Source organism: Ammodytes marinus, assembly GCF_949987685.1.
Source record: "Ammodytes marinus genome assembly, chromosome: 7".
NCBI lineage: Eukaryota > Metazoa > Chordata > Actinopteri > Uranoscopiformes > Ammodytidae > Ammodytes > Ammodytes marinus.
In genome coordinates this window covers 25,052,278-25,080,001 of record NC_137211.1, presented here as the reverse complement: position 1 = coordinate 25,080,001, position 27,724 = coordinate 25,052,278, and the positions used below count along the sequence as shown (strand labels likewise).

The window sequence follows — 27,724 nt, the reverse complement described above, 5'->3', positions numbered from 1 at the left end:
GGGACCCTGACCAAAGATAGATTTGGAGTTGGAAGACATCATCAGCAGAGAAGACCAAAAACTTCTGGAAACCTACACTGAACGTGCCTGGTTCTTCAAAGGTCTTTGGTGGGTAACGGGCTTTTTGTGAAAGCTGCAAACAGATTAGACCAACTGATTCAACTTGAACAGACAAGGTAATCATTATTAATGCAAACTGTTGCTCCCATGATGAGATGTACAGTTTAGTCCCAGAAGAATTGTGATTAGGACTTGAATCAAGAACCGTATTGATTAAAATTAATTATTATAATCTTCTACATTATTTAAATTAATTATATTGTTGAATATATTTATTTAAACCCATTGTTCATAAACAACCCCAGCCTTTGGGAGGACAAAAAGCCTTTTTGTGTGTATTACAGCAAGCCTTAGCCATGGCGGAGAGGAGACCACGGCACTACAGTGTGCACAGGGAGATCCTGGATGAAGGAGCAGTGGATGAACTGGCAGAAAAAACAGACTCAAAAATGCCTCTGTCTCAGAAGGTCAAAAATTCACTAAGGTAAAACTTACTGTATCTCTCTCTACGTATTCAGAGATGTTCTGCATTAAGCAATTACAAAAAGTCCTGGGTACCTAAAAACATAAATTATAGCACCTTTCTCGTAGGGGAGAGTGGCCTAAGTTGTGCATTTTGGAAGTTGTTCCACCCCTTGTTTCTAGAAAACCGTGGAAGAAATTGGAAATGTGACCACATATTTAAGAAGAGCCATCCATTTGACTCATCCTGTAAAGAAGGGAGACACAAGGAATAAGAAGCACATTTAAGCTCAAAAAACTGTTTTGCCTTTCAAAGTAAAATGTCCATGATCAAGGTTTTTTGATTATTGTGTCTGAACAATTATAGACAAGTTTGAAAACGTTTGACACATGTTTTAGTGCTTTGGTATGCTACATTTTGAGTCTATACAGTTAGCACGATGTCAGCCCTAAACTGCTGCATCATGCTTATTATCCAAAATTCTGGGGATGGGGTGATTTGTGCCAAAGGGCCTGGGTGAGTTATAAGTAAGTAAGTAAGTAAAATGTATTTATAAAAGCACATTCATGACAGTTTGCACTGTCCAAAGTGCTGTACATAGTGCATTCAGTAGGTAAACAATGAAGGTAAAATAACAATAATCAAAATAAAAGACGTAAAGCCCATACATCCACATAAACACAGATAGTAGTGCAGAGGTAAGATAGTTAATGGGGAGGAAACACCAGGGTGTACATATGGGTTTTGAGCCTTGATTTAAAGGCAGAAATGTAGGGGAATCACATTTGTCAGGTGGCAGTTGGTTCCACAAGCACGGAGCAACTAGTGCAAAGTACATTTCTGAGAGTTGTGCCAGTGGCATGGCTGTATACGCTGGTCACCAAAAGAAAGTGATTGTCTACAGTAGCTCAGAAGAGAGTGACATCTCAATTCCACTTAACGACACCACTGATGAGAGTTCAGATGGCCAGAAAGATGATGATGGTGACTTTGTCATTGTGAGCTTTGCAGGTAAAACCATTAGATCTGCTAGGCCTTGTTTAAGAAAATTGTCCTTCAATCTTTGTCAACTATTTACTTTATTTACTTTAAATAAACCTTAAATAAGTAATTGTCTAATGGATTTGTCTTGCATTACAGTTTATGAGATATATAGCAATGACACAATTCACCCCATGGTATTCTCTCCAACCGCACAACTTACACCACACTGGGGGCAAGTTGTGCATCAAGACAACTTTTTTTCCGAAAGCTATATTTCTTCAACAGTTTATTCCAGATCCAAAGTTTTTATTGCCAGGGATGCACAACACCCTGAAATATATGTACATATTTGAGTTGGAGACTTTACTGTCAAGGCCTTACTTTAAAGTCACTTTGAGTGAAAAGTTGCACAACTTAAGCCACTCTCCCCTATAATGAATTAGCCTTCAAACACCAGATTTCTTAATTTTACTACATTTACTTAATGTGGTATGCATGTCAGAAAATCAAATAGATACAACATGCAGGTAAATGAGGATGCAGGTAGTTAACTTTCCACTTTTGTCCAAATTTTGTATTTAAAACAATCACAAGAGACTATTTTCATGTGTGAAAATACTTTTTTAATATCAGAAAGTATTTGAAATTAACAGGGTCAGGACCACATCCATGTTAAAGCAGGAAGTAAAGTCCTTCCAAATGTGAGAATTCTGTTCTTTAATGATTACATGAGGACTCTGACTAAGAAATGTATTATTCACTCATATAACCCCTTGCATTGTTTGGTGAGCTCTAGCAAAACACACATGACAGGCAGTCTAAGAGGAAACAAGATCATGTATTAACCTTTTTGTTGTCCAGGCCTGCCCACACAAAAGGCTGGGCCCCCATAAAACCTCCAGTCAATGGGCCCCCTTACCCATGCTTTACTCGTATCAATGTGTGTGAGTGCACTCATCCCTAAATAAACACATACATGTCTTTTTAGAGAGACCAACTATCTTAACAACCAGGGACTTGCAGGGACAGTTTGGGGAGCAAGGGCTCATTATTATTTTAAAATAGTAGCACATTTCTGACTTAGCCCAGCATACTTACCAATTTATTTTGATAGCCTTACACTAACACAATTGTTTAACAGATCAACAGATCCATACAAAATAATAAGTTCACACAGAGACATTGTTCTTCATTAGTATTCACTAAAGTAAACAGTTTTTTCACAATTTGCACTAGTTTCTGGTATATAAGCTATATTTACACTCTGCACCAAAAATTGCACTTTTTGTATGTCTGCACATGACAATAAAGAATTTGAAATCTTTTGGTGGTATTGTTGAAATAAATAACACTTAAAAATCACCAAAATTCTTCACACATACAGAAAGCAGGATCTTGGTGGTTACGGCAAAAATTAAAACAGGATGATGCTGCTCGTCAGCTTCATTGTGGTAGGACCCGGCTGGTTGGTCAATTGGCCAGGTTTGTGAAAAACTGGTCAGACCTGGCTGGCCGTGTCATCCTGAAGACTTATGTCAAAGCCTTTAGAAGTTATTGTCCCCAAAGGCAAATTCTTTTTCACAAAACTGTACGTTATGGGGAGAGCGAATTTAAATCTGTTTGTAGACCCAGGAAAATTACAGAGTAACTAGCCTGTCCTCTTTATAAGAATGTAGAACTACAAAAGGTACCCAACCTGTTTTTTCATGGGGTCCAAATACTTTTCCCAGCCACACCCAGACACAAGAGTAGGAACGACTCAGGAAATATAATCCAGCCAAAACTGGTTAATATCAAAACCCAATCTTGTCACCATTTGGCACACAAAGGGTTTATAGGATGGATTATGTTTGAAACAGTTACACTCGGCTATGCTCAATTTGAAAAAATTTGAACATTTCTTGCTTTTCTACTGATTATCTGGGTTTGATGCTTCCACAGTTATTGTCCGAGTACAGTAAAGGAAAGTAATGCATCATTTTATTAAATAACTACATCTAATATATGGAGACACCTGAATTAATCAAATACTTGATTTTACTGTTACTCAAACTTAAAAAAGCTATTCAAGACTAGATTATTTTTTGAGAGTTCAAATTAAATGGATGCAGGGCTCAAATATCCTACAATTTCTGGGAGAACAAATGTATATTTTTTTTTAGATTAACACATCCCAAGCCTTGGCCACAACTAGGTGGGAAACCTTCAAGGCATATGCTGTATAAGGGATTAAATGATAATCCATTTCCCCTCAGATCAGTTATGTGGTACCCAGTCCAGGTTCTTGATTGGAAATGACACAGGCTTCTCCCAGAAGATAATAAGACGATGTACAAGGGGCATCATTGTGGAAAAAAAGCTTTTATTTTAATTTGAACAAAAAGTGGCATGTCCAAGATTATTCATACCCTTCTCAATAATCAGTAGAACAGGCCTTTATTGGCTCTTACAGCAATCAAATGCTTCCTATAATTGCTGGCCAGCTTTTTCAACATGTCTCTACTGGTATTTTTGCCCATTCATCTTTAGCGATGAGCTCCAACTCTTTCAGGTCCGAGGGTCTCCTTGTCATCACCCTGATCTTTAGCCACTGTAAAACGTTAATGTGTTTGTCCGTTAACCATTTCTTTACCACTTTTGCTGTGTGCTTTGGGTTGTTGTCCTGCTGAAATGTCCACTGGTGCCCAAGGCCAAGTATCTCTGCCAACTGCCTGATGTTGTTCTTGAGAATCTTGATGTATTGCTCTTTTTTCATGGTGCCGTTTAGTGTGATTAGGTTCCCTGGTCCATTGGCTGAAAAACACCCCCCAGAGCATTAGGTTCCCACCACCATGTTTGACAGTGGGGCTTCTCCTTTTTTATGCCAAATGAAGGATACATCATTGTGGCCAAACAATTACATTTTGACCAGAAGTCCTTCTTCTTTGTCCAGACGTTCTGGCGACACTTAGTATTAAACATGTCCAGCTGCTGGCTCTGGGCCAGGCTTTTGAAATGGCTGTAAGCGGGGCCGCGGCTCTGTGTAAACACCCAACTTTGAATAAATATTGACATAAAAATACAAATCTAAACATATCTAAAAATAAAGTTTAGCTTAGTTAGGTTCTTGACTTCTAAAGACCATGGGCCCCCCAAGTGGCTGGGCCCTAGAAAGCCTTCCCATTTTCTACCCCTTATGAGCGGCCCTGTTGTCGTCAAGACGTCAAAAGTGGCAAAAAATTTGTCAAACAACAATACTCAAAATTAATAACAAGACACTAACCGCCACCAGGGATATCAAAACATATCCCCCTTCTCTCTCTCTCTTTGTTCTCTTTGACACACAAACTCAGGTGCTCTGGCCCCCGGGTGAAGAACTGTTTTTTGAGCAGTGTTCCTGTTTTTTCGTGGCTGCCTCGATACTCTCTCAGGGACAACTACCTTGGTGACCTGATCTCTGGACTCAGTGTGGGGATCATGCAGTTGTCGCAGGGTGAGGATGGAAGTTCAGGAAGTACAGTAGAGAGTAGAGATGCAGTGAGGGGGTGAACAGGTAGAATAATTAAAGGGAATATATGTTTGTTTTAATTTGTTCATTTGAAATAGTAATCTGCAGGTATGCATTGCTGTGGTTTCTTCAAATTAATTCCAACATCAACATCTTCCTTGTTATAGCTGGTTTCTAATCAGTACTGTACCTCTGCTGTCCCTGTAGCAATGGCCTGTGCCTTGCTAGCAGCTGTTCCTCCAGTCTTTGGCCTTTACTCATCCTTCTCCCCAGTCCTCATCTACTTCATCTTCGGCACCTCCAAGCACATCTCAGTCGGTTTGTATTTGAACACTTGATGTATCTGCGTAATGCGTCATTTTTACACTGTACAAATTAGAAAGGTTAAGAAAACTCTTAAGTGTTAAGGAAAGATTGCCTACATTTGAGTGAACTAATTATCTGTTTTTGAGATTACTTAGCATTCATATGTAGTGACTAGTGAGTTCTTAAAGGAGAATTAAAGTGATATATTATTGTTTATATAAGTGTTAAATCACTCTATATTCATACAGCAATCACTTAAACAGTATGAACAGCGCATAACACAGTTCTCCCAGTCATTCAGCTTTGCAGTTATTGCCAGATACAATTTTGAGGATCCCGCTCGTTTTTATCAAATCAGGAGACAGAGCGCTATAAAGAGGCGGGTCTCTGGGCCTGTGAACAATGACTCGCTGCTCTCCATCGCGGCACTATCTGACAAAAACGGCTGCACGTTAATGTGCTGGGGATGTAGGGACGAGGGAGGGGACTGCTAACTTCAGTCACTGACAGGAAGTTAGCTAAAGGAACCACATCACTTACTTCTCCTTAAATACTAAGAATGGCAAATAGTAACAGTTGTGCCAACTTGTTCTCTGTCACTTATCACCACATGTGTCCCTTCTCCAGGAACATTTGCGGTGACGTGTGTGATGATGGGAGGGGTGGTAGAGCGAATAGCCCCAGACTCATCCTTCATGATATGGGACAATACGACCAACTCCAGTATAGTTGATATTCTAGCCCGCGATGATGAGAGGGTCCGGGTGGCTGCAGCTGTCACTTGCCTGTCTGGATTAATTCAGGTAATACAGAGTCAACCTGGAAATTCTGATCTACAAGTCAAACATATGCGGGAAAATTAACCCCGTTCTGATGTGCTGAAAAATCTGGTCAGTTCTCTTTTATGTCTTGTTTGAGCGGACGGATATGCTGTCATAACCATCAATAGCCTCAAGCAGTCATAAAGGAAAACATCAACGAATCAATTTAAAAGCAGTAAAAATACTCAAAGCCTGAATCCTGCCTAGACGAATGCATGTCAATAAAAAAGCTTTTTAGCCTCCATAAGATAAATTTCAATAACTTATTGATCACTTTAAAAGTATGAAAGGGAGCTGTATTTTCTGACCTTTGAATGCATGTGAATATACAGTATATGTACTATGTGAACAGACCAGGCTAGAAGGTCAAACTGTAACTAAATAAGAATTATAGCTTAGGTCTGCTGGGATAAAACAGATGGTAAGACAGGGTTATTCCTGATTGTTCTCCCTCTTAGTTAAAGTATATCTCAATATGTTTTTCATTGTGTCATATGTGGAGCTTGTGCTTGGACTGATTCACTTTGGCTTCGTTGTGACCTACCTGTCTGAGCCCCTGGTCCGAGGTTACACAACAGGGGCTGCCATCCATGCCATTGTGTCCCAGCTCAAATACACCTTTGGCATCAACCCTGTGAGACACAGCGGAGCCTTCTCGTTGTTATATGTAAGAAAGAACACATGTCACAGCCATTAAAGCTATAATGCGTAACTGTTTCAATTAAATCAATGTGGGTTACATTCAAGCCATTGCCAAATGAGCTGAAACAAAGTCGATCAAGCCTATCAGCTCCACAAAACTCTCGCTGTATTATTCAGTATGACAGTGTTTAAAAACTGGCCCGACACTGGCGCAGGAGCTCAAGAAGCGTCCCAGAAATGTTTCAGTGGACGTACAGCAGAATAATATCCATTCTCGATCACTGAAGGCTTACCTCATGTAGATGCGCTGACAGTGATGTTGTAATTTCTCAGAATTCCTCATGGGGGTGACAGAAGTTACGCACTATAGCTTTAACAGCTGCTAAGTTATACATGTTGTTTTAATTGTATTGAGTAAGGATTAAAACACACACACACACACACACACACACACACACACACACAATAATGATGTTATTTATCTTCCTTCCAGACTGTGTTGGAGGTGTGTTATCTCATTCCACAGACAAATGTTGGCACTCTTGTGACCAGCATCGTCACTATAGTCGGCCTCATCCTCACTAAGGAACTCAACGCATACTTGAGTAAAAAACTGCCCATTCCTATACCTGTGGACCTGCTTGCCGTGAGTATACAGAAATACAGAATGAATGTACTCCATAGTATTCTCTACGGACAGTTTGTTAGTTTGTTCCTAAAGATAAGCTCACACTATTCCAGCCCCAGCTATTCCACTTACCAACATCGGCTATTTATCTGTTTCATCAGATTGTGATTGCCACAGTCATCTCCTGGCAAGTGAATTTGGAGGAGAAATATGGAGTGGATGTGGTCGGACCGATTCCCTCGGGGTGAGGCCACAGCAAACGTACAGAAATGGGTGTTGTTTACAAATAGGGAAAATTAAGGTTTTATAATTATTAATACAGGCCAGATATACACTTTGCACATACAACCTATATATGACGAAACATTTGTGAACAAAACATACAAATGCACAAATTACTGTAATAGAAAAGTTAGTCGGAGGACTTGAGTAATTAAAAAGAAAAGATAGTATATATTTTAATAGACAGTGCCAAATCAAATGCATATGTTTGTCCATATATAGTTTGAGTCCTGCTATTCACAAGATCACTTCTTTCTTTTTTTTTACATTTGTGCTACTTCGTAATGGTGTCTTGCAAATTGTTTCTCCAAAACAGATTGGCTTCACAGTTTATTTTTTAGAACATTTAAATTCAAATTAGTTTTCGATTGAGCTTTAAATATAACTTACAAAAACATAAACATCAAAGGGAAGTGAAGTATGAGTAATGGGATAATGTATTCTACTCTCTCCATGTCTTCCAGTCTCCAGCCGCCTGTTGTCCCAAAGTTGTCCCTGTTTGGTCAGGTGATTGGGGACGCCTTTGCTCAGGCTGTGGTCGGCTACGGCGTCGTTATCTCACTGGGAAGAATCTTTGCCCTTAAATATGGATACAAGGTGGACAGCAACCAGGTAGGGAGTGGATTGATTTTTATTTTTATGGTTGGTTACTTGTATGTCACGTGTATTCTTTCTCTGGCTTTAGGAACTAATCGCCTTGGGTCTGAGTAACACGGTCGGAGGATTTTTCCAGTGTTTTGCCATCAGCTGCTCCTTGTCTCGCTCCATGGTTCAGGAGAGCACAGGAGGGAAGACTCAGGTTGGTACCACTGAGAAGTGCCTTGGAGCGATGCATTGTGGGAGTGTTCTCTTTTCCATCATGGAGGCATGGTTAAGATAAATGTGTGCAGAGAATATAGGTATGGTTGCAAAAATTGACAGAACATCTAAGTGAACTTGTCAATAGAGATTGTGTTTTGTCATTTAGTAATGTAACTGTCTAGCTGTGCCCTATCATTTTAATCAACAGATCTGACATCTGATATGTTACTTTTCTTGGCCAATATCATACTGATGCACAAATATAACCTTACATTTTTAAAGCTGTTTTAGGTTTGCACGATATTTGCTCCTTCTCCTTTGTTTTTTTTCCCCACACAGCTGAGCATTTTAACAAAGCATTAACAGTCACAACATTTCTGAAAAATGCTAGTGGTGTTTATGCTTTTAAAAATTAACAAGGACGTTGAATGAGATACCTTTTCAGACCAGTATTTTCTTTATCCCAACTTCTCACTTTGCCCGCACTTATAAAGTTGTGCAAATCTTAAAGGTTAAACGGGGTGTCATAGTTGGTCATAATTAACGTTCCTCTGTTTAGTGGCATCATTTAAAAACACTTAGGGAATCGATTTTGTCTTGTATTGTTGAAGTCCACACACACACATACACAGATTCACTGAAAGGCCAAACTAATTTAGTCTGACAACACCATTAATTCAGCTAAGGCCTATTACAGAGGAGAGAGGGAGGAGAGGCCTTAACGACCCATCATGTCTTGACTCCTCTCATCAGCATGTACCAGTTCACACTAACAACCACTGCATCATTCTTCCCTTATGTAGTTGTTCTTCAAGCACTGGTCAATTTTTAACAGTGCTTTTTTTGCAGTGTCTTGCCTTAAGCACTCCATGTACTCCAAGTACTTTCCAAGCTCTATCTCTCTGTCTCTGTCTGTCTCTCTCTCTCTCTCTCTCTCTCTCTCCATTCCTCATGCCTCTACCTTCCCTCTCCCTTCACTGCAGGTTGCTGGGGCTCTATCAGCAATGATCATCCTTATCATCACGCTCTGGATTGGAGCCCTCTTTGAAGATTTGCCCAAGGTACTTTATCCATGTGGGGCCTGGGAGTGTTCATATCTGTGCCCAAGCATATGCACATGTCCAAGTCTGAGAGTTAATGTGGTAATAATAATAAATAATAATAAAAACATCTGGAAATAATTAATCACGTTGATTTTACTTGAATACATTCAGTTGAACAAAGTACAGGTTTCCAGGCTCTGAAGCATAATTAGTGTTTAACTATGAGCCTCTAAGTATGAACCATACATGGATGGACCCACAAAGCAGACTCACAGAACAGGTTGAGTACAGGGTTTCAATCGGGTTTAGGCTTACTTTACGTCGGCACACTTGTAATCTGTAGCACAGGCAAAGGTATACAAATCCACAGACAACAAGGGCAGTCTAAAGGCAAAACAATAAAAATAATATCAAAGGGGCAATGAGATTCTCACCCGAAAGTAAGTGATATCAATTATTAAATGCTTTGCACAACCACATAACAGGTTTGTCTCACATAAACTAACTCACCTTCATCTTTGAGGCCTTTGAAACCGTAGCGCTATATATAAAATATGCTATATTGGACTCACTTTGCAGGCAGTGCTGGCCGCTATCATCTACGTAAACCTCCATGGCATGATGAAGCAATTCATGGACATCCCTGCACTGTGGAAGAGCAACAAAGTAGACATGGTGAGTGCACTTAAAAGTAGACAAGGGCATGATTCATGTGTGGGGAAGATAAGATTCATTCATACTTTGGTAACAGGATGTACTGCACTGATGGGCATATCTTCTTCTCTGTAGATTCAATGTCGTTTGAAATCACAGCACTTCAAAAGCTGTATGTGTCATACTCTTTTCTGAGGAAAAGTGCTTTCTTCAATACAAAATTCTCCAGCATAGGATATAAAAAGTTGCTTATTTATTTTTACCTTAAAATGAGCATTTTATATCTACACTGGAGCTGGTCGGGCAGCCATGTTGCACCGCCATGTTTGTACAGTAACACAGAACGGACAAACTTAACGGCCCGACTTATTTTTATTTGTAGTGGTTGTTAACCGGACATCCACCTGTTGGAAGACAAAGAAGAAGTTCCATAGAATAAATCAATAAATAAATACATATTCACCTCATCACTATTTATACACACTTGAGGCTGTGGTGGATGCTGACATCTTCAGTAACTAGCTTCTTGTCCTAAAAGGCCACTTCAGCTTCTTTAAATTCTCTGAAGGTGGTGGCGTAGAAACAGTGTTGCAATCTAGATTGTCCACCACTGGATGCTGCCAAAATACACTTTTATTTCACACTGCACCTTTAATAAAAACATACTGTATAACAAGTCACGTGTAATCATTGTTATAATTGACGGTATCTAGTCTTATTACATAATCACTTTATTTCTCTCTTTGTCCCCAGCTGGTCTGGGTGGTCACCTTCGTCCTAACCTGTTTGTTCAACCCTGACCTGGGACTGGCTGCTTCCATCGCTTTCTCCATGCTCACCGTCATCTTCAGGACACAGCTGTAGGAAACCTTGAGCTGTCTCTCTCACACACCCATTATTATAGACTAATAAACACTAATAGTTCAGTGGAAAGGGTGTGTCTGGTTGACAAGAGCTAGAGCTATCAATCTTCACACCCAATAATTAATTAAATAATTCTCTCTCTCAAACCGCAACTAAACATAAACTATTACAAATTGTGTTTGTTCTGTGTGTATTCCAGGCCTACGTACTCCATACTAGGGCAGGTTCCAGACACTGATGTGTACAGGCCGCAGGAGGAATATAACCAGGTAAGGTACATTATTGTCTATAACATGCAAGCAGAAAGTGAGGGTGATCAAGCTCTGGCTGCATGTTAGCATTAGGGTTGCCAACTTAGTCAATATATTGCAGCGGTGTGGGTAGGGCTGCTCGATTACGGCAAAACAACATTTAAATAGCGTCCAGTTATCTCTGATAAAAGTATTTTGTTAATGATAATAGAAAGGGAATGTTAGTTCTTTATTTCCCACTATAATTGAGTAACTCATTCAAGGACCAATTGATTTTAGGTGAGGCAGGTGCCAGGGATTTTGATCTTCCGTTCCTCTGCCACCCTCTACTTTGCCAATGCTGAGATGTACCAAGAGGCCCTTGGAGAGAAGGTGATGACACACACACACACACACACACACACACACACCCTTAAACTTAGCTTAACTCTAAAACCAAGTCAAACAGGTCTTCAAAGAATAAGGTTTAAAAGTAAAAAATCAACCATACACACTGAAACAGAAAAGTATAAGATACAAACCTAGATTTACATCTAGTTAAACTCAACACAACCACACACAGAGAAAAGAAAAAACCAACTCCTGCAACAATCCCCCTTGTCACAATGTCTGTGAAATGAACTTCTCTTCCAAACACTATTCCTGACACAGTAATCAATGACACGGCATTTTGACTGATTCAAACATCAAGATCGTGACATACATTGTTCAAAATGTCATCCCCCCATATTTTCCTCTCCTTTCTACTTTGATTAAAGCCCTCCCCTCCTTTTCTGTGCCCTTTCTCTCTCCCTCCCCCCTCTTCCTTCGCGTCTCTTTGGGGCAAAAGGGAAGACAGATCGAGGGAAGGTAGAAGAAATATGACAAAAGATGGAGGCAGGGTGAGAGGCTGAGATCGAATAAGTGAGGGAGATAATGGAAAAGTCTCATTCATTAAAATGTCAAAATGTCAAAGCCAAAGGGTGGCTCTTTTCTCTCTAGTCTTCCATGCACAAATAAGCTCTCACTGAGCTGCTGTCGGCTGGCAGAGGATGCAAGTTTGTTTACAAGGTGAGACATTGCCACCAGATGCATTCTGGTGATTTTAGGATCTGGCAGGAAAAGTGTTTTCTGCTACATCAGTCCACTGTAGACTTGTTGTGTGTAGTGGGAAATGGAGAAATTTGGGCCAACTTACTGCTTTGTTTTCAGATGCAGAGACTAATGGGTTGCACTTGTGTATAATGCTGCAATAACATCAATTGGTGTTCTAATGCTACAAGAGACGGTATAAGAGCCAAATCATACATTATTGCATGAATTACTTTTTCCATAATATCATTACATCAGTGTTTTTAAGACGCTATACTTTTTTTCAGATGGCTTAAATGGTGCTGTTAATCTTTCGGCCTTTACTCAGAAAAACGGCGTTGGTAGCAGGTTAATGGAAGAAGACGCAGTTTGAGGCAGATGAGGAGGTCCCAGGAACAATTATTTTATTTAAACAACAAAACTCATCCTGCAGTCAAAACGAAGCCGATAAAAAGTTAAAGTGTTTGTAGCCAAAAAACTAATAGAGGTACATGCATAAAAGAAAAAGCTATGAAGAGTTCCTGTAAGCTAAAAGACATGTCTCTTCCTGCATTGTGGTGGCCTTTAACCTGCAAATCTAAGTGAGCTGATTGGTCCTTAGGTCAGTAAGCTCCGCCTCTCCTAACTCCTGATTGGTGGACCCTAACTAACTCCAACCTATACTGTTTAGAGGACATCTGTGTTAATCAATCCCTAGAGGCGATATCCCGTGGGACACTAAGAAGTCTGATTCAGTAACTTTAGGACAATCCTTTAGCCAGGGGCCAATAAATTAGCTGTTTACTCTTAACCAGGCTGTCCTAAATTGCCCCCCACATAGGATCATCTCCGAGTCTCCCTTTGTGTGAAATTTAAATGATCTCCAGATCAGCCTGCTGGCTTCCTCAACTTAAGCAATACACATTCCTCTCCTGGTCCCTACAAGATGAGACCAACTCTGTGTCGTGTCCTCCTGAAGCAGTATACCTTAATATAAAATGTTTAGTAACATAATACACTACAATGGCAATAATCAAATCCTCATCCACTTTGCAACTGTCCGGCAGACATTTTATTCGGGCTACGCAAGTCACAAAAACAAACAATGAGAATCTGATTGGCTGTTGCTGACCGATGATAATTTTTCTTTGTATTTCCTGTTACCTCATTTGTCCTTACTGATTGCCAATTATGTTTTCTACACACTTCAGAACTACTATCAGACCTACTATGTGATTTTAAATATACAAATGGTATGCTTAAATTATACATTGCATCTGTGCACCCTTTCAAAAGGTTGGATAAGGTAAGGTTGCTCTATTCATACCCTTGGGTCTATGCATTTTGCAGCAAGATGATTACATATTGCAATCACAAAACAAACTTTAACATAAAACAGCATGAATTACAGGCTGCTGGAAAAAAGATAAGAGTACTCAGTATGGAGTCCTCAGTGTTCCACCATTCAGAAAATAAAAGAGAGAGAGAGAGAAATAAATATCAATAAATAATTCTGGACTGGAATGAAACCAGGATAAAATCAGGTAGAAAACCAAAGAAATAGTGCTGACAAAAAGGATAAATAATTGCGTTTATGTGCAAAAATCGCTATCAGTTGTTCAACTCAGTGATAGTCGCAGGAACAAAGTTATTTTTGAAACTCTTTGTACTGCATCTTGGGACTGAAAACTGAAATTCACTGTACAAAGGATGGAAATCTTTATCTAAAAAAAGGGGCTAGCAATCTGCTGTAGCTGTCTGGTGTTGTACTGGGAGGTGTTTTGGTTAAGGCTCTGACTGGTGAGAACTTTCTGTGAGCGGCAGTACACTTAGTTATTTTGCAAATTCCTGGCATAACTGGAGCTGTCACATATTTCAGTGTGTATGTCATGTATAATTAAAAAGCACTAAAGCTTGCCAGCACACACGCTTGTAAGACATCAGTATCTTTTCCCTACCTTTTGAGATAAAAACCCTCTTTTCCATTGTTTGGTTTGTTGGAAATCACCCTATTTGGAGGTATATATTGTCAGTAGCAGACTATTTCTACTGCACATCTCACTGAGGCTGCTAAACAGAAACCATATTTTAATATTTAATTTTTCTTGCTGTTATCATCTCTCCTTGTTATGTCCATATTTGCCATGTAAAGATCATATCCTGAAGTTATTTGAATATGAATTATGGATGCATGAAATGAAATGAAATGCATGATTTAAAGTTAATATGAGACAATCTAGTGGAAATCTTCCAAAGTTTGAAACAAACAAACATCAAGGAATGCACTTGGGATCCAAACAAAAGAGTTGAGTTTTTCATTTCATGTTTACTTCAAAAATGAATCCTCAAGCAAAAGCACATAGGCTTCATGAGCATACAGTGGAGGAAATAAGTATTTGATCCCTCACTGATTTTGTAAGTTTGCCCACTTACAATTAAATGAACGGTCTATAATTTTAATGCTAGGTTTATTTTAACAGTGATAGACAGAATATCAAAAAGAAAATCCAGAAAATCACATAAAAAAAAAGATAGAAATTATTTTGCATTTCATTGAGAGAAATAAGTATTTGATCCCCTATCAAAACCCTGCTTAGTACTTGGTGGAGAAACCCTTGTTGGCAAGTACAGAGGTCAGACGTGTCTTGTAGTTGATGACCAGGTTTGCACACATCTCAGGAGGATATTTGGACCACTCTTCTTTGCAGATCCTCTCCTAATCTTTAAGGTTTTGAGGCTGTCGCTTGAGCTTCAGTTCCCTCCACAGATCTATTGGATTAAGGTCCGGAGACTGGCTAGGCCACTCCATGACCTTAATGTGCTTCTTCTTGAGCCACTCGTTTGTTGCCTTTGCTGTATTTTTAGGGTCATTGCTGGAAGACCCATCCACAACCTATTTTTACGGACCTGGCTGAGAGAAAGAGGTTGTCATCTAGTATTTCATGGTACATGGCCCCATCCATAGTTCCCTCGATGCAGTTAAGTCCACCTGTCCCCTTAGAAGAGAAACACCCCCAAAGCATAATGTTTTAACCTCCATGCTTGACTGTGGGGATGGTGTTCTTGGGATCATAGTCAGAACTCCTCTTCCTCCAAGCATGGCGAGTCACTATGATACCAAAGAACATGATTTTGTTTTAATCTGACCACATCACCTTCTCCCAAGCATTCTCTGAGTCGTTAAGGTGTTCATTGGCAAACTTCAAACGGTTCTGTACATGTCCCTTCTTGAGCAGGGGGACCTTACATGCACTACAGGATTTCAATCCATTACGGCATAGTGTGTTGCCAATGGTTTTCTGACTGTGGTCCCAGCTTCCTTGGGATCATAAACAAGGTCCTCCTGTGTAGATCTGGGCTGATCCCTCACCTTTCTCATGCTCATTGATATTCCGCAAGGTGAGATCTTGCATGGAGCCCAAGACCGAGGGAGATTGATGGTCATTTTGTGTTTCTTTAATTTTCGAATAATCACACCAACAGTTGTCTCCTTCTCACCCAGCTTCTCGCCAATGGTCTTATAGTCTATTCTGGCCTTGCGCAGGTCTACAATCTTGTCCCTGATGTCCTTAGACAGCTCTTTGGTCTTGCCCATGATGGAGATGTTGGAGTTTTATTTATTGACACTGTGGACAGGTGTCTTTTATACAGGTAACAAGTTGAGACAGGTGTGTTTTATAGAGGAAACTAGTTGAGATTAGGAATACTTTTTTAAAACACAAGGACTAATCTGTGGGAGCCAGAATTCTTTATAATTGGTAGGGGATCAAAAACTGTTTTCACTCAATGAAATGCATGATAATTTCTATCTTTTTTTATGTGATTTTCTGGATTTTCTTTTTGATATTCTGTCTATCTCTGTTGAAATAAACCTAGCATTAAAATTATAGACCGCTCATTTCTTTGTAAGTGGGCAAACTTACAAAATTGGTGAGGGATCAAATACTTATTTCCTCCACTGTATGTGTCATGTGGTTGTTTCTTTATTAGTGATAAAGCATGAGATGTTTTTTTCTCAGCCTGCTACCTGACACACCTGCTTACTTGGATTAGGGTTATATTTGTTTTGATGATTCAATCTAGTTGGACTGACTGAACTGGCTAAACTGGCTTATTAAACCTTTGTGTTTCATTACTAGGACCATAATAAGAGGAGGGTATAGCAAGAGTAATGCATGTTGATCTATCACCACTTCTATTATTGTGACACAATAACATCTTGTGCAACATTGTACATTCTTTTTTTTTCTGGTTAGAATACTTTTTTACACTTTATTTTATTGAATTTACCAATTCTACAATACTTCTACTCTTCCCAGTTGTTTTTAGTACATAAAACATCACCAGACAATTGGTGTAAATATTTACTCCACTCTACAATGTTTGTCAAAGGGATCTTCAGTTTAAATTGGTTTTAAGGAGGAATCTTATCAGCTTAGTTTATTGCATTAGGTGGTAGAGCGGGTTGGCCAATGATCCAAGGGTTGGCCACTTAGCCTCGTCTGAATGTGTATGACTGCTGTATGTTTGAGGTGGTGGTCGGAGGGGCCGTAGGCGCTGAATGGCAGCCACGGTTCAGTCAGTCTGCCCCAGGGCAGCTGTGGCTACTATCGTAGTTTACCACCACCAGTATGACTGTGTGTCAATGAATGGAACCTGGAACCCTGTAAAGCGCTTTGAGTGCCTTGAAAAGCGCTATATAAATCCAATCCATTATTATTATTAGAAAGTCAATAATAATAAAATACAGCTTTTGAAACAGTTTGGAAAAATATGTGATGATGCTCAAAGTAGATATATCCTCTGATATCATCATCTGTTTCCATTTTCCAGTTTTTTTTTACCATGTGTGATTGTCTTTTGCTGTGTCTTATAGTCGGGCATAGACATAACCAAACAACTGTCTGCGAAGAAGAAACTGGAGGACAAAAGGAAGAGGCTAGAGAAGAAAAACGCTAAGAAAGCCAAGAAGGAGGCCAAGAAGAATGTGGACATGGTGAGGATGACCAGAGACATTATATTTACTTAGTTTCTTACTGAACCCCTGCTGAACTTCAATTGAAATCAAAAGTCAAAGTCAAATGTATTTCTATAGCACATTTAAAAACAACATCAGTCGACCAAAGTGCTGTACACAATTAAGCACAAAACAACATATAAGATACATGAGAAAAAAAAGGGAGGGAGTGTCAAAGTCTCAACTTTTGTTAAAGGCCACTGCAAAAAAAAAGTGAGTCTTCAGCAACGTTTTATGACACATTCCAAGTGAAACTGTATTCAACCATACCTGATCCTCAAATGTCTCGTTCTGTTCTGAACTCTGATAGTGATTTATTATTATCTAAAACACAACACTTGACTTGGATAAACCTGGTGTCTCCTCCCGTACAGGAGGGGACGGAGCATAGGGACGTGGCTGTCATTGAGGTGTTTGCTGAGCCCGACCCTTCACTCCCCACAGCCATCATCCTAGACCTCAGCCCCGTCAACTTCCTGGACACAGTGGGAGTCAAGACGCTACGTGGTGTAAGCATACGGCCGTCACATTTTCACATCCACACACACACAGGGGGAAATACTTATCAATGTTTAAATTGCTTGTATATACTTTATTAAGAATTCAACCTTTTTTGTAAGAGTGCATTCGTAAATACATCCCATTAGTTACCTGTACAAAATCTACATGTGTGCCTTAAATTTTAACAAAACAAACTGGTTACTCTTGAGCTCTACATTCTTGTCATCTAAAATGCAAATCCAGAAACACATTTTTACATAATTCAAAGGAACAAACATGCATACTACAGTTGATAGTCAATAAGGAAATGTCCTCCAAAACTAGACAATGAACTAACAAAGATGACTGTTTCTGATGCTTTTATCTCAGCTGTGCAAACGTCTTTCTCTTTAACCAACACTTGTGACCCTGCATTTCTCATCTCTTTCCTCAACAATTACAACTTGTCCTCCATTCTTCCCTCCTTTTCCTTATCATTGATCCCCTCAGGCATTCAATTACTGTGAATTGAATTGTCAGAGTAATGAAATGAAACCCCAGCACGACCTTTGCTCTGTGCCTCTGTGTCTGTTTCAGATCCGGAAAGACTACGGTCAAATCGGTATAGAGGTGGTTCTCGCCGGTTGCCAAAGTAAGTCCCTTTTAGAGCTAGATATCAACCAGTACTTTTTTTCCACAAATTTGTGTTGATTTGGGCATATTAGTTTTACTCACACATTATTTTTTACATGAAATTAACCAGAAAAGATAAAAATATATCAGAGATAACTCTATTACAGTCATTGTTTACAACTGTATGAGCTTTCTGGGCATATCAGTGTTAGTAAATGTATTTTCCTAAATCAGTGGGCTGATTGTCCATTTGTCTTTCTATTATACAAAAGTTTCTAATCCATATGACTCGAGTAGACGTTAATGATTCCCTGACAGTTTGCCAGAATAATATGTCAAAATTGCACAGGGATTTTCTCTTATCCCACAAACAAATTTATGCTATTTATTTTGACATCCATGTTACAGACCCGCTGGGCCACACACAATTTAAATTCCCTCAACAACACTGGATGTTGCTTTAGCTGTTTGCCTATGTTATTGTAACATTTCCTGTGAAGGAAGTTGATGTATGATGTTGGTACGCCGTTTTCCAGAGAACACTATTCCAAGTTTTTCTAAGCCTGGCAAGTTACGTAATACTTGGTCACTCACGAGAAGATTGTAATGGGTCCTACGGGAAGTTTGGGAAATACTGATGTGTGGTGGGCTGGTTGGGTTCTTGGTTTTATAAAGCATCTACTCTTTGTTTAGTTTATATACTAGCCCACATATATTTAAGTCTGACTTTCTGGATAGAAAAAAAAGAAAAGTGGTTCTCCAGGGACAAATATCTTAAAACCACAATGCTAGAAGCCATCCAGTTTATTTTAGAGGACAAGCAGCTCTAATTAGTCTTTACTCAGTTGACGGCCTGGAATGAGAAAAGGGAGCTTGTTAAGAATATTCATACAGCCAAGAATTACAACAAGGTTCAATTAAAACATACCGCTCAGTTTTTATTTTTACTTTTAGTTCATTTCATTTTTCCGACTTTGAATGTTTCAAAATGTTCTCTACTTATCCTCATTTTTTAAATTCCATTTCTTACCATCGTACACTTAACGTATGCTTATCATCCTTCTATCCTACCACAAATACTGATAGACAAATCTGAAATTCGTATAAATTATTATTTTTATTTTATTTAAATCTTTATTGAACATGTTTAAAATAATACAAACAAAATAAAACGAATGAGCAGTAAAAAAGGAAAAAAAAAATAATTAAAAAAAATGGGATCCTGAGGATCCTACGAAACAAATACATAACTCATAATTCAAATAATAATATAGTTATTCACAAGAAATAATAAATGCTTAGTTTGGCTTGACAATAACAAAATAAAATAATGGAACCGATGTACGAAAACCATCAAACGGAAAACAGCAAAAACAGTAATTCACTGCTCCAGCTCATAACAATTCAGTATTTTGTTTCTGAAGAGTTTTTTTAGTTTTGATATTGTTGGACATTTCTTCAGTTCATCATCGCAATTGTTCCAGAGACTTACAGCCTTTGTCGTAATACAGTGTAGTTTTGTATTGGTTCTTATTGATGGTTTATTGAATATACAGGTTCTTTTTAACTTGTATTTGCTTTCTCTCAGTTGTAACAACTCCTGGATGCCATGAGGCAATTGGTGATTATTTGCTTTGAACATTATTTGAATAGTTTTATAATCAATCAACTCTACAAACTTAAGTGTTCTTAGTTCAACAAATAATGGATTTGTTGGTTCTCTGTAAGCGGTTTTATATATGATTCGTATAGCTCTTTTTTGCAGGATGAAGATTGGATGTATATTTGTTTTGTAAGTGTTCCCCCATATCTCCACACAGTAGGTCATGTAAGGAAGTATGAAGGAGCAGTACAATGTATACAGGGAGGTTTTATTCAGTAGGTCTTTGGTTTTATTCAGTATTGTTATTGATTTGGATATTTTTGCTTTAATATAATTTGTATGAGGTTTCCAACTTAATTTGTCAATTAATACTCCTAGAAACTTTATTTCAGATACTCTTTCTAGTGGTATGCCATTTATCATTAGTTTATTTTCCGTGTTGGTTGGTCTATTCCCCAAAATTATAAATTTTGTTTTACTTATATTCAATGTGAGTTTATTTTCATCAAACCAGATCTTAATCCTGTTCAATTCCTTTTCCAGTATCCAGAAGCAGTTCCAAGTTGTCTCCACAGCAAAGTAAATTTGTGTCATCAGCAAAAAGAATAGTGTTGACAGTTTTTGATACTTCACATATATTATTAATGTACAGAATGAATAATAATGGCCCTAACACTGAGCCCTGGGGCACCCCACATGTATCCTGTTGCTATTGTGATTTATGATTTTGAATTTCAACATATTGTTTCCTGTTCTGTAGGTAGCTGGATAACCATGCCAGTGCAATGCCTCTAATGCCATATATTTGTAGTTTTTTTTATTAACAGCTCATGATCAACATGCTGTCGAATGCTTTTTTAAATCCAGAAATATCCCCACTGCATATTCTTTATTTTCTATTGCCTTAGTGATTTTGTCTACAAATTATATGATTGCAAATTAAGTAGTTTTCTTTGCTCTGAAACCATATTGTTGTTCGTACAGTATATTATGTTTGGTGATGAATTCATTAATTCTTGTGTGGAATAGTTTTTCCAGTATTTTGGAGAACTGGGGAAGCAATGAAATGGGTCTGTAATTTGAGAGTACATGTTTGTCTCCAGTTTTATGTATTGGTATGACTTTAGCTGTTTTCATATTGTTTGGAAATACACCGGTTTGAAGAGACTGATTGCGGATGTGAGTTAAAGGCCTTGCTATACATTCAATTACATTTTTGACAGTGCACATATCAATATCATGACAGTCTTTGGACTTTTTGCTCTTAAGTTTTTTAACAGTGTCAATAATTTCCTTTTCCTCAGTCCCTCTTAGAAACATTGTTTCAACATATATATATATCAACATATATGTCATTACTTTCAACACCATCACTAATACCAGTCTTTGGAATTTCCCCGGCCAAACCAGGACCAACCCCAACAAAGAATGTATTAAATTCCTCTGCGGCTGAAGCCATATCAGTGATTGTTTGTTTGTTTTCTCTTTCCCCTCTCCTTTTCTAGCTGGCGTGGTGGACAACCTGCAGACCGGAGGTTTCTTTAATGAGACAGTGACGAGGTCCTGTCTCTTCTCCAGTGTCCATGATGCCGTGTTGTTCTGCCAGTCATCCAAAACACATGACTATGATAAGGTGATATACAGTCCCGGACAAAAGTCTTGTCACTTATCAATTTTGTAGAAACAACAGCTTATAAACTGACTTTTAATTAATCCACTGGTTTTAAAAAATGGCTCATATAAAAGCTAAAACCCTCCCAAATTATGTTTAATATACTAAAATAAATTTGCTTCACTGCAGAAATATTGATCATTTAATGAACACAGAAAGGTCAGATTTTGGAAGGACAAAAGTCTTGTCGCCATATGTGTGATGGCATATTACACTCTGCTTTGAACACATGGGCATTGCGTGTGTAAATCTCATTTGTGCACCTGTGCTTGCACGCATGTCTGCCTAAAGATCGGCACTTTTCCTCAGTTTCTGCTTTATTATTTAGTTCGGTTCGTGACTTCATGTGTCGGATTGCGTAGGAGAAATCCTTCAAAAAGAACAAAGACGTGGTCCATGACAAACAGTCTTTGATGGAACAGATTATCTTCTTGGGGGAGATAGGAAGTTCACATTCACGCAAAAAGAATAGAGACTGCATGGCACGATAACACGCACACACACACAGACACACACACACACACACACACACACAAACAAAACACATACACACACACACACACACAAGAACAGGGGAAACAAGAATGCGGTGGGTATGAAAATTAGGAATGCAAAAGTTTGGTTTGGAAATTCATCTGGCATGTGGGCTCCCTCAAGTGCATATCTATTTAATTCCATTAATTGAAGTAATCTTGATTGGCATAAGTAAAAAGGAGAGCATCACAGATGCATATCGTGATCAAGTAGAAGAGCCTAACATTCACCCCCAGAGGCCCTTAAGAAATGCAAAATATATTATATTTATGGCAATGCAGTGAATTCCCACGGTGCAAAGTGAACACATCAGAATTTTCAAATAGTTAGACTGAGAAACATTACTTCTGAGATTGAAAGCGTGCTAATCCAAAATTCAGGGCAACATGTTCACAGTGCTGTTCCGTTCCTCCTCATTAACCTCCTCATTTCAGACTTGATGCCCCTGGAGAGAAAATGAAAAATCTCGCACATATTTATTATTATTATTATTTTATATCAGGCTGGTATTTTGTCACTTCTCTGTCGTCCTTAGTATCGCACTTCTTCTTGTTCTCTGATTTGATCTCTCAATCTCCTCCTTTATTCACAGGAGATCGCAGCGACACACTTCTGAGTCCAGAGATGAACGGCGGACAATATTCTGATGGAGCGCCAGACCCTGTATGATTTGGTCTTGTAGGATTTTAGGATTTCTTTTTAGCACACACACACACACACACACACACACACACACACACACACACACACACACACACACACACACACACACACACACACACACACACACACACACACACACACACACACACACACACACACACACACACACACACACACACACACACACACACACACACACACACACACACACACACACACACACACACACACACACACACACACACACACTATCCTACATGCCAACAGTGGACTATCGGTCTACATTGACCAAGTGTGGACCTCTATGTCTGGTCATTTTTCAAAAACAAAAACACATTAGAAAATGTACTATTAAGGTTTTTTGTCAGAATATTACTTAAAATGTGCTTTCTAAAACTGTTTAGAAGAAGTTGCCAAGGGGACACTTGATTCGTTGAGTGGTATCTACATATTATAGAGTGAAGACACATACACAATTGATCTGAGATGGAAAAACCCAAAACGTAAAAATGACATAGTAAAATACAATATACAAGCGTTTTCCTGTATATTTTATTTATAGGATACAGGCCAAGCTATTTTTTTTAACCAAAAGGGACTGGATAAAATGCTTCATAATGGCCCACTATAACAATTAACACATACACGCAAACACTTGTATGCAAACACACACACCTGCAGACGCAAAACATGAAGACAAAAACAACAGAATTAAAATGAATGACAAAAACCTATGATACAAAAACAGACACGCAAAACCAACACACACCTTGTCACTCGCAGTTAACTCCTATTGTTAATTGATACGCTTCTTTTGTGGCCAACTTTGTGTGCCATTTTTACATTGCCTTTTTAATCACTGACAAACACAAAGGAATGCCTGATTACATGGTTTATTTATGAAAATCTAAAAACCTGACAATATTCATGTACTTCAATGCAAAAAAATAAATACGAATTTACTTAGTTGTGTGTTTCTCTTTGCTAATTTCCTTTCCGATTACAATGAGTTTTACTACAAATTTCCTAAGGAGGACATTAACTATCTGTTAGTTGACACCCCTGTTGTTGAATGGGGCCTTACATGCTCTGTTTGACCATCACATATTGCCAGTCCCATCGGGGGCTGACCTTGTAGGTCTTGTAAGCATTTATATGTCTAATTAAAAGATGTTATAACCCCCCCTTATTAATTTACATTAATAATAGATAATCAATAGAAAAATCAATATAGTCTGAACTTGATTTAAACTCTCTTTTGTTTTTCTCACTCCAGACTCGTGAGAGAGTCGGGGAGGCAGAGATGACTTTGCGATAAAAAGCCCATTCATACCTTTCCCATAGAGATAGCGATAAGAACCAGACATGAATATAGTTATAAACACCAGTCTTTTGTAATTTTGATACATTCGAGGACAATAGTCTAGACATGGTCATGCTTCTTTCCCAGAAATCCAGATGATGACGTCAGCCAGAAGAGCAGACGCCTTGTTTAAATTTTATATATAAGATCCTGATGTTGAGAGGATCTGGACTTCACTACTACTACTTCATTTTCTGTACTTCTTTTTGCTTTTTGTCTTCTCATACTGCCTTGTCAATTTACTTAAATAAATACTGAGGAGGAGATCCTGAATTTTACACCTTTCTCCATGGTTATTTTACACCTTCATAAATAAGGCTAAGAACACGTATATTTTTATTTCTAGCAGTCTGAAGCTTTACACTATCTTATTATAAATGTAATTAAATTCTTAAATTCTCTGTGAGTTTAGTTTTCTATTACAGCATGTCGGAATATAGAATTTCCCCGACAACTTGGCGATTGAGGATGGTCTCAAATGTACAGCTCAGATCCCTGGAGAGGTGGATGGCCACAACTATGAAAATTCCTAAAGATTGGAGTTGCTGCTTCTCGTGGATCTGGGTTGGAACATTACGGTTAAAAAGGAAAAAGAACCACGCGGTAAGAAATTTGAAATTATAAAGACACAGTCATGGTTTTAAGTTTCAGAACAGAATTTTTTTTTTTTAAAGATATGAAAGTGTAGGCCTATCTCATGACAAGAGAGTCATTGGCAGACGTGCCATGGTTATTTGTGGTATTTTTTAACAGAGTCTGGGGACATCCTGTGAAATTATAGTATTTGATAATACTAGTACCTCATGGGACCAGTCTTTCATTTTAAATGCAGTAAACAAATAGCTTGAGATGAAGTCGTAGTGAGTGAGAGATGGACAAATTGTATATATCAAGGTTTTGTTCATTATGGTAAAATTTTGGAAAACCACTGGCAATTTAAATCTAATACATTTTGGGTACTCTCTGGGTTTGTCTAAAAAAAATCAATTCAAACAATTTAAGAAATGTTTGGAGAAAAAGGAACAAGGAATCAGCAGGGAGCAAGCAGACGTATCCAAAATGTAAATGAATTAATGAGCCTTTTTTATAGGGCAGACTGGAAGAGTTGAAAATTGGAAGTTGAATTAGAGGGATAAAAAGCAGTTTGGGCTTGAAGCATGGGAAAGATGAAGAGTTTGACATTGATATGAAAAAACTAAATATTAATTAATTGTATTATTTTCGCCGAGGTATGCATTGTAAGGATTTATTTCTGCAGATTGCTCCAAAACTGGATTTCACTTCACCACCCAACGCTCCTTCTCTCAACACATGCCTTGAAGACAGCACATGCCCATTTCCCGATAGCAGCCCAGCACAGCAGCAGCCTCCAGGACACACACCCTGTCCTGCCCAGCCATGAGCCGCAGGGCCGGTCACAGGAAGGGGGGCCAGCAGTGATGGATTCTTCCTTGTACACCAAAGGCCAACTGAACAGGTTTTGCCCGCACAAACTACAGGCATAACTACTGTGTTGTACTGATGGACACTCTGAACTTCATTGCTAAACCTATGCAGACTGCACCATGTTGGAAATAATGAGAACTTTCGAACTCTACTTTTGGACTGGGAAGGAGGTGAGGAGTTGATCAGAGCAGACAACCGCTGTTCCCAAAGCACACTCTCTCCTCCTGCACCAACCACCCCCTCACCAGCACTCCCCCACATGCCTGGACAAGGCTTTTCTTTGGAGGGTGATTTAAGACATCACGAGGCCACCCTACCGTTCTGAGATTAGGCATCTAGTTAACTGGTGTGAGGAGAATAATCTCAAATTGAACGTCGACAAGACCAAGGAGCTTATAGTGGACTTCAGCAGGACCCAGCAGAGGAGCTTCCAACCTATCAGCTTAAACAGAGCCCTGGTGGAGATTCAAATACATTGGTGTTCACATCACACAGGACCTGTCATGGTCCTGTCACACCAACACCGTTGTGAAGAAAGCCCGTCAGCGTCTCTACTTTCTCAGACGACTAAGAGTCTTTAAACTCCCACTCAGTGTGCTCAAGAACTTCTACACCTGCACCATAGAGAGCATCCTGAGCGAGAGTATCACCAAATGGATGGGGAGCGCCACCATGCAGGTTCAGTTGGCTTTAAGGAGGGTGGTCCGCTCAGCTGAGAGAACCATCAGGACCAGCCGCAGGACTGTCTGTCTGCCTGTCTCTGTCTGCTGCCTTCAGGGAGACGCTACCGTCTGCTGAGGGCCAACACAGAGAGGATGAGGAGGAGTTTCTTTCCCCAGGCCATCAGACTGTTGAACCAGACTGACAATGTCACTTAGCCCACTAAATCTATTTATCTATCTAAGAGACTTGAAAGAAGATCTGTGCCATCGGCTTGCAAGAATAGATATTAAAAAAAAAGATGGACACTGTTCACGTTGGCATAAAGACTGCAGACGATACTTCTGGAAGTGGGTGCAGTGTGGTGATGAAGTGAACCCCAGTTGGACTGAGCTGAGCAATTTGCCACTTGATAATAATTGATATTGCACAGATAGTCAACACACTTAAATCTAAAAATGCAATGTGTAATTAAATCTTATGGGGCGATCTAAAAGATGATCAAGGCATGAATCAAGCTCAAATGAGTGTTTGAAAGTTGAGATACTTAGAATACACCCACTGCATTGCAACAAAATTAGTAAATTAGTATGATAAAACATTAAAACCAGAAAGTGAAGTGGAAATTTGTTTTGAATAGAGAAGCATGTTGAGTCATTGGCCCTCATTTATCAATCTTGCGTAGACCAGAAAAATTGGTGTACGTACATTTCCACGCAAATCTCGGCATTTATCAATATGGACATGATGGGGTACGCTCAAATCCCACGCCAGCTCTCAACTCGTGTACGCAAATTTGAAAACAGCATGGACTCGCAGTGCAGGCTGTGCCGGGTAGCCGATGACTTTGTTGGACAATTATTAGAAGATAATACAAATGCAGTGCAAATAAGACCGAAATAAAGATATTAATCACTTAAAAATGAGCAGCTTATGGTGTGCAACTGAGTAGGAGAGCTGATTCAATAGTGCGCACACCGGCCACTTAGGAGGGCTGCATGGGACTGCATAAGGGCAGTTGTCTCCGTCTTGGAGCAGCTGGGGGGACACTGAGGCACGGGGGCTGCATTCATTCAAAATGTTAGCCTAAGTATTAAATATGTAGTAGACATACACTGCTCTTTATGATACAAAAAAATACACGGCACAACATTCAGCTTAACATTTTATTTATTTGACGCACTTTGTAGATGTTAGTTCCTCTTTTAATGTGTCATTAATGCAAAAGCGAGCGATTTATTTCCACCGTTAACCGGCACGTTGTTCCTATCTGCTGGTGGAGCAGGACGGTGGGCGCTCTCACAGCTGATCGCTGCC

General features: G+C 39.1%; 1 protein-coding gene across 1 annotated transcript; it reads left to right on the top strand.

Annotated features, from left to right (window-relative positions):
* Window positions 1-416: 416 nt before the first annotated feature.
* LOC307252939 (solute carrier family 26 member 6-like) lies at window positions 417-26,545 on the top strand (the record flags this gene model as incomplete). The annotated part of the gene is made up of 21 exons (XM_080030761.1): window positions 417-544; window positions 4,840-4,979; window positions 5,202-5,312; window positions 5,928-6,103; window positions 6,624-6,788; window positions 7,257-7,409; window positions 7,553-7,635; window positions 8,138-8,285; window positions 8,359-8,472; window positions 9,458-9,535; window positions 10,097-10,192; window positions 10,925-11,031; window positions 11,235-11,304; window positions 11,566-11,658; window positions 17,213-17,332; window positions 17,728-17,862; window positions 18,431-18,485; window positions 21,575-21,702; window positions 22,104-22,188; window positions 22,868-22,938; window positions 26,243-26,545. The coding sequence occupies 21 exons, from the start codon at window positions 417-419 to the stop codon at window positions 26,543-26,545; spliced, it is 2,559 nt and encodes an 852-aa protein (XP_079886887.1).
* Window positions 26,546-27,724: the final 1,179 nt, after the last annotated feature.